Source organism: Bubalus bubalis, chromosome 5 (assembly GCF_019923935.1).
Source record: "Bubalus bubalis isolate 160015118507 breed Murrah chromosome 5, NDDB_SH_1, whole genome shotgun sequence".
Lineage (NCBI taxonomy): Eukaryota > Metazoa > Chordata > Mammalia > Artiodactyla > Bovidae > Bubalus > Bubalus bubalis.
Genome location: NC_059161.1, coordinates 9,813,406 through 9,821,123, shown reverse-complemented (window position 1 = coordinate 9,821,123; position 7,718 = coordinate 9,813,406). Strand labels below are relative to the sequence as shown.

At 50.3% G+C, this 7,718-nt stretch overlaps 1 protein-coding gene across 1 annotated transcript; it reads right to left on the bottom strand.

The window, feature by feature from the left end:
- Positions 1-695: 695 nt before the first annotated feature.
- Positions 696-7,348, bottom strand: NENF (neudesin neurotrophic factor). The gene is made up of 4 exons (XM_006073095.4): positions 7,132-7,348; positions 3,140-3,200; positions 2,196-2,299; positions 696-1,246 (listed from the first exon to the last, which is right to left on the bottom strand). Exons 1-4 carry the CDS (start codon positions 7,297-7,299, stop codon positions 1,070-1,072), a joined length of 510 nt encoding a protein of 169 aa, XP_006073157.4. The 5' UTR covers positions 7,300-7,348; the 3' UTR covers positions 696-1,069.
- Positions 7,349-7,718: the final 370 nt, after the last annotated feature.

Sequence of the window (7,718 nt, the reverse complement as noted above, 5' to 3'; positions counted from 1 at the left end):
ACATCCCCACACACTAGCTACCAATAGCATCCTACAGTTGTAACAACCAAACATTTCAACTGGCAGCTCCAGACACTGCCAAAAGTCCCTTAAAGGAAAAATCCTGCCCTCAAAAGAGTCTTTCCTTATGAAATCTGAGCTGAGTTCAGTGTGTTGCATGTTCTTCACCATCGTTGGAATCACCTCCAGGCCAGGCCCTGTGCACATGGAACCCCCGCCCTCCTTACCACTTTCCAGCTGCAGGTGGGGCTAAAGCCAGTTCACATCATTGCTCTCCTGGTTGTGGCGAGGAGCCAGGCCCTTTAATAGCTCCCTTTCCCCTTCTCCCTTGTGGCTTGTTCCCTGGTGGCTCAGATGATAAAGTATACGCCTGCAATGTGGGAGACCTGGGTTCAGTCCCTGGGTCAGGAAGATCCCCTGGAGAAGGGCACGGCAATCCACTCCAGTGTTCTTGCCTGGAATATCCCATGGACAGAGGAACTTGGCGGGACAAGTCCGTGGGGTCGGAAAGAGTTGGACACCAGTGAGCAACTAACAGTTTCAGCTTCCCCTTCTCCACCCAATGCACCCCCTTTCTGCCACATCTCATGGATGCCTCTGCCGCCTGGCCCCCTCGCTTGCCAGGCAGACAGAAAGCAAGCCAGCAGAGACAAGTGGTGCTAATGAGGCTCCAAGAAATGCCCTGCAGGGAAGAATTCTCCTTTCGCAAAAACAGGAAGTTTATTTTGGTGCTTAAAGTACACACGGCCACAGTAGAAAATCTGACAAGTATAGAACAATATAAAGAAGATATAAAGGGCACTTGTAATTCCACTGCCCAAGAAGCCCCCGCTGACACCTAGGAGGCGTCCCCCCTCGGCCACCATGACCTCCCCGCTGGTATGCAGGCAGGACACCCAGGTGAACAGAACACTTGACCGAGGGTGACGAGAGCCATTCAGCGTTCCAGGTGAGTTGCGTGCTCTGTTCAGAGCCGGTGGTGACCAGAGGCTCTGAACGCCTGTTTTGCAGGAGATCTTGCGTTGGAGGGTCTCCCCACCTTGCCTTCCCAGGGCCAAGCTCCTGACGATCAGAACTCGTCCTTTATGTCGAAGTGGGGCTGGTCTTCAGGCTTGAAGTCCAGGTTGGGGCTGCCGTCCTCATTGAGGATTCTTCGGGCCGTGTAGCCGACGATTGGGTATTTGGCTTTGTACACTCTGGTGAAGACGTCGTCCAGGGATTCCAGCTCCTCAGCTGTGAGGCCCGTCTTGGGGAGAAAAGCCCGAGAAACCCAGGGTTGGGAATGAATGAATTGGATTTGGCCCTGGCCTCTCACACTTCCTCCCTGCTTTATTCTCCCCATATCCTTCAGGCAAGAGAAAAAAAATCTCTCGAAAATCAAATCGCGGACAGCTGACTTTTTAAGAGGCCAACCTGTGTGCTCAGGAGTGTTGGGGGGGAGGAGATGGGGGAAGCAGGGGCCACATCAGGGTGGGGGGTTTGATTGATGTGGGAATGAAAGGGTCCAGAGAGCTCCCATGCGGTGCGGGGGGCTCCCTGTGCGGTCTGCAGCCACCTCCTCCCCAGAATGACTCCCACTGCTCTCTACCCTCCCCCCATTACAGATCTGCACACCCTCCCCACTCCACAATTTCTTAATTTGTTTCTGTAATGTTGTCACTCAAGAGTTTGACTCATCTGAGTGACACTGGAGTGAATGCCAGCCTTTCTGTCAGGATGATTGAGATGACCCTGAAATGGTCTTTGTTAAGGCTTTTGTCTCCTTCACAGAAATATGAGCATGGGGGAGCCTCTGCTTCATCCCCTGAGCAACCAGGAGTGGCTTGGGAAGTGGGTCTCAGAAACGAAGAGCGAAGAACCCAGGGGCTTGGGGTGGCGGGGGCAGACTGTAAGGGGGATGGCACTGCCAAGGTAAGCGGGAGCCAGACTGTGAGGATCACTGAGCTTGATCGCAAGTGCCCAAGAGTCTGGCCTTGACTCTGCAGGCAGTGGGGAGCCATGGAGGATTTTTGAGCAGGAGTGTTAACAGTGAGATCTCTACTTTAAGAAAACAACCAGCTATCACACGGAATGGACTGGAATGTAAACAGACTAGTTAGGAAGCTTTGCTATTGCCCAGGGGTGTGTGTGTGTCAGGGGGAAGGCCATGGCCAAAGAGGTGGGGCACTCTGACAGAGGCTCAAAATCTGGCTCACAGTGTCATGGGTGAGGTCTGCAGGGTCCAGGGACATCTTGGCCACCCCTCTGGTGGAGTCCTTCCCGGTCAAGGCGTTGTAGGGGGCTCCTCGTCCATAAAACTCTGCAGTGGGGAGGACGGAAGAGGATATGAGCGGGTGTGCAAAGAGCAGCTAGGAGGGGGTGTGGGGGGGCTTCCGAGAACCTCCCCCTCCCGAGTCCTGGAGAGACTCCGGCCTGAGGGGAAGGTCGGCAGTGAGGAGGGGAAGTCCAACAAGCCACCCCAGCCATCTGCTTGAGTCCCACAGTTCAGAATATGGAATAAGTTATACATGCTGGGCCGACAGGTGACTTTTTTAAAAAATATAAGATGAAAACAATATCTTGAAAATATCTAAAATGTAAATAAGAGGAATGTCCTGTCTGCTAAATGCTCATGGAAGCCAAGTCTATTTCCATACATCTTTGGTTTGGTATCAAATAAACAATGAACCATTACAAGATAGCTTCCATGATATCAGCTACAGTTTCCATTACAGAAAACACAAAAGGGCATTAAAAAGTTCTACAGTGTTCTATGATCTCAACCCTTTGCTAAGTAAAGGGTTTTTTACTAAGGCAAATCATCCATTTTGACTCTGACTCTACAGGCAACAGAGAGCCATAGAAGACTTTTGAGCAGGAGCATGATATTATTAGAAAAACACTGCTGAAGAACAGCACCGACAAAGACAATGAGCTCAGGGACTTCCCGGGCAGTCTAGCCAGGGTTTGATCCCTGGTCGGGGATTTGAGATTTTGCAGGCCACACAGCACAGCCAAAAAGAAAAAAAAAAAAAAAATTATGAACTCACTCTGGAGGGAAAGGACTTGCCTGTGTTCCCTCTGCTCCCTCACTCCTAGAGCGCCCACTTTGGCCACCACACCCCCCAGAGGTAAGGGTACATGAAAGCAAGCCACTTACCCTTTCCAGAAGTGACATCGAACACCACCCCCTTGACTGCCATGTAGATGGGCTGATCTTCCTAGAAAGCAAGAGGGAAGGTGTGAGGAGGAAGCAGAGAGCCCTGCTCTTTTGGCTCAAGTTAGTAAAATCTCTTCCCATCAAGGGCAGTGCAGGGGGCGGTGGGTGAAGTTACAAAGCAGTCGCTGTCAGTCAGTCCTCAGCCAGCATATGACCCTACCTGCAGAATCATGCCTGCTCACAAAACCTGGGAAAAGTTACGAAGCTTCATGACAAGTCTGTGGCAATACCTTTCTTTTAAAGAAAAATCAGGAGCTAAAGCAGCTCAATTCAGATAAAAATTCAAAAGAATATTGAAGTTACTTAAATCAGTTTAAATTTCCTTTCATTTTCACCACACGTGGCTGTAATCAGTGCCAATGATCTATGATATGTTTTGCTTCTTATAGGTAATATTACTTCATACAAACCTTGTCATGTGTTGAAATAACTACAACAGCTGTCACTTAAACAGCTCTGCCGTATTTTAGTTATGCTGGACCTGTTTCCTAGTCTCCTATTCTGGCTTATCTGGATGGTTTCCAATTCCTTAGAACCACAATGGCAGCATTACGAATACCTTTCAAGTTACTTTCTAATGTGTTGAGCTATTTCCTGGAGGCCTATTTCAATATATCGAATTCTGGGGCCCAAGTAGATGAACAACATAATCACTTTTTATATTTTACCAGTTTGTCCTTCAAAAAGCCATCTATGGTGCTGAAATATACAAGCAATGCCGTTTCCTTGCAGCTGTAACCATGGGTTTTATATTTTACTTTTTGCTATATTTGTGGGTATTCAAAAGGAAGGATAGAAAATAAAATGTAGTTCCTAAGTGACAGGTAAGGACTCTGGAGGAATTTTAAGTTAAAAACAGATATTGTATATTAACACATATATGTGGAATCTAGAAAAATGGAACATGCTAAGTCTTTTCAGTCGTGTCCGACTCTGTGTCCCTTTGAACTGTAGCCTGCCAGGCTCCTCTGTCCATGAGGATTCTGCAGGCAAGAATACTGGAGTGGGTTGTATGCCCTCCTCCAGGGGATCTTTCGGACCCAGGGATCGAACCCGCATCTCTTGTGTTTCCTGCGTTGGCAGGCCAGTTCTTTATCACTAGCGCCACTTGGGAAGCCCCCAGAACACAGTAGGTTCTGTGAAAGACCCCAGCAGCCGGGACCCCTGTCTTTTGTGATCTCCAATCTGAAGCGTCCACCGAAGATTCTGTGCAGCTCCCTGCTGGGGGTCCGAGCTCTCAGCACAAAGTGCACTGCAGAGTCTGGGACAGGCAGGTCTGCCCTGGCGCACAACCAAAATGATTATCATACAAATGAGACCTCATCGCTAGGTGTTTCAGAGTGACTTGTTTACAAGGTCCACAATCCCACAGCAGAAACTCTTGGGGGTCAGATGTGTTTTGCAATTCAGAACTTGTCAGATTTAGAAAGGTGTCATGAGGCACATACCAGAACACCTAAGGGGGTCTGAGGAAGCACCCCGTCATCAGGGATATCAGTATTTCACAGTAAAGCATAAAGGTGAATAGTCATACTAGGTGAAGTGAAGTGAAGTCGCTCAGTCGTATCCGACTCTTTGTGACCCCATGGACTGTAGCCTACTACGCTCCTCCGTCCATGGGATTTTCCAGGCAAGAGTACTGGAGTGGGTTGCCATTTCCTTCTCCAGAGGATCTTGCTGACCCAGGGATTGAACCCAGGTCTCCCGCACCGTAGGTAGGATAAATAAAGTCTATAAATAGACTTGCGTAGCTCCAACAAGGTTCCATTACCAAAGGCGTTCAGATCAGGCAGGGTTTTGCGGTCAAATGATATTAAAAAAAAACCTTCTGCTTTTCAAAGCTTCTTTTCTTCGATTTCTGAACTGCGTAAGAGGATTACGGGTCTGTTACACTGCCTCTTGTTTGTATCTTTAACAATAAACTAATAAAAATAATATTAATACCAGCTAAGATTGTCTAAGGTTTACTGTGCGAAGACTACTCCAGGCTTCAGCTAAGCAGTTTGCACACCACCATCTCATTTAATTCTCACAAAACCCCCACACAGAGTAGAAACTCTTATTATAGCCAGTATGATGGCCAGTTTTATGTGTCAATTTGGATTGGTGACAGTATCCTTATTCAGCACTTATCTAGGTATTGTACAGAGGTATTAATGTAGATGCGATTAATATCTACAACTGTTGGCTTTGTGTACAGATTATCCTGGATAATCGAGGTGAGCCTGATACTATCAGTTGAAAGTCCTTAAGAGCCTTTGAGGTTTCCCTGAGGAGGAAGAAATATACCACCAGTGGACTGAAGAATCTGTTCCTGCCCAGAGGTTTCTCGCCAGCCCTTTCTGACAGCCTGACCTACTCAATTCAGACTTACCTAGCCAGCCTGCACAATCACATAAACCAATTCTTGCAATTAAAAAAAAAAATTATATATATATATATATATATAGGGATTTCCCTGGTGGTCCAGTGGTTAAGAATCCAAGCTTCCACTGCAGGGGGCATGGATTTGCTCCCTGGTTGGGGAACTAAGATCGTGCATGCCACGTGCTGCAGCCAGTGTATATATATATATATATATATATATACACACACACACACACACACACAATATATATATACACACACATACATATATATATATAATTTTTTAACTGGTTCTGTTTCTGGTGGAACCCTGACTAATAACAAGTATCACAGATTTAAAAAAAAAAATGAGATTTTCGCTATTTGCTCAAAGGGACTCAAACCCAGATATGATTCAAACGCCTAATGCTCTAATGAGCATTATACAAACAGTTAACACTTCTGACAGTGAAAGGGGATGCTATTAATAATTATCCCGGGACAAGAGGCATAAACCAGAACCACCCAGGGCAAACCTCAGCACAAGGCAGTTAAAACCAGCTGCACTGAACTGCTCTTTCCCCTCTTACTACAGACATCCTCTGGGCTCCATACCCGGAAACAATTTTTCCCTTAATCTGCTTCCATCTCAAGTTTCCCTCTCTCCTTCCAGCAGCTGAGCACCCATCAATAATACCTGCATAAAAAACTAAGGGTCTTTATCTTGCAGCCTAGGCATGACTGCTGGATATGATCGCCACTTAGAACTCTTTCTTCCCTTGGGTTCTGTGCTGGGGGGTCCCTAGGATTACCCCTAGATTTGGAGATTCATGAGAAGGACTCAGAGAATTTGGCAGAGTTGGACTCTGTTCCCAGGCTCCACAACCATCACACTGGGCCCCACCAACCAGAATGGTCTGGTGACTGTGAGCGGTATCCTGGAGTGCTGACCGGCTGAGGAGGGTGGGATATCTCTGTTTCTAACCTCCGATCTCCCCCTCTGCCGGCTCCCCCAGCTCTGGTCTAGCCGCAAGAGCACAGGTACTAAAAACCAGTTTGAGGAGTCCGGGGATACGGAGGCCAGAAGACAGAAGAGCAGGGAGAGACTGGAACACCCCTGGGCCTGCCCCCACGCCCGCCTAGCCCAGGGAATAGGCCTTGCTGCCCTCTCTCCCTTCCCCGGAGGAGGCAGAAGTGTCTGTCCCCAACTGATGCTCACACTGAAAACAAAAAAGTTTCTCCGTTTCCTGTACTGACTGCGAGTCAAAACGCGTCTCAAGGAAACAGCTCCAGGGAAGAGAGAGGGAGAGGCTCGGGGTGGGTGTTTCGGCCCGGGAAGCGGGGAGCCTGGCGCCCCCCCGGCTGGGGACCTCCCCGTGCCCCCAGGCGGCGATCAGGCCTGGACAGAGGGGCCGGGCAGGCCTCGCGCCCCGCTCGGGGCCGGGACTCCGGGAGGGGGCGCCCCCCGAGGCCTGTGCCTGCTCCCCCGCACCCCGAGATCTCTCCCGCGCGCCGCGGCCTCCCGGGGGTCTCCGCCCCCATCTCCGCTTGGCCGGACTCGGCTCAGTCCCCGGGCCCGCGCTCACCTCCTCCCCGCCGTAGCGGGCCAGCTCCTCCTCCGTAAAGAGCCTCACCGGGGGACCCCGCTCGGCGGGACGCGGCGCCTGCCCGGCCCCGGCTGTGGGGAGCCCCGCGGCCAGCGCCACGATCAGGGCCAGCGCGACCAGCCGCCGCCCGGGCGCGGGGCCCGCCATGGTGAGCGCGCCGAGCCGGGCCAGGGGCGGCCTGGGCGGCGGAGCCCTAGCGCGCCCGCCCCGCGGCCCCGGAGCCCCGCCCCGCGCGCGGCGGCCCAGCGCCGGGAGCCGAGAGCCGGACTCCGTGCCTCCCGCGCGCGGCGTCCGGCGCTCGCCCACCCCGAACCGGAGACCGGAAACTTGGAGCTGGGTTGCTGGGGTCTACAAACTACAGACTGAAAATTTCGCCAAAGAGTGGCACGTGTCACAACAGTCCCTTGTAATCTTAACGATTACAGAGTTGACTCAGCCCAGCATTCCAACACCTAGGAAGATGTATTTATAACCTAGGACCCCAACTTTCTTAATTCATTTTTACTTGGGGCTGATTTTTTTTTTCTTCCCAGTTGTGTTTAAATTTCGGGTCTCCAAAGTATTTT

Coding starts and splice junctions, on each gene's coding strand:
- NENF (XM_006073095.4), bottom strand. CDS start 7,299: ATGGCGGGCCCCGCGCCCGGGCGGCGGCTGGTCGCGCTGGCCCTGATC. Junction 3,201..7,131: donor CCCGCTACGGCGGGGAGGAG/GTGAGCGCGGGC, acceptor CTTGCTTTCTAG/GAAGATCAGCCCATCTACAT. Junction 2,300..3,139: donor CGATGTCACTTCTGGAAAGG/GTAAGTGGCTTG, acceptor TCCCCACTGCAG/AGTTTTATGGACGAGGAGCC.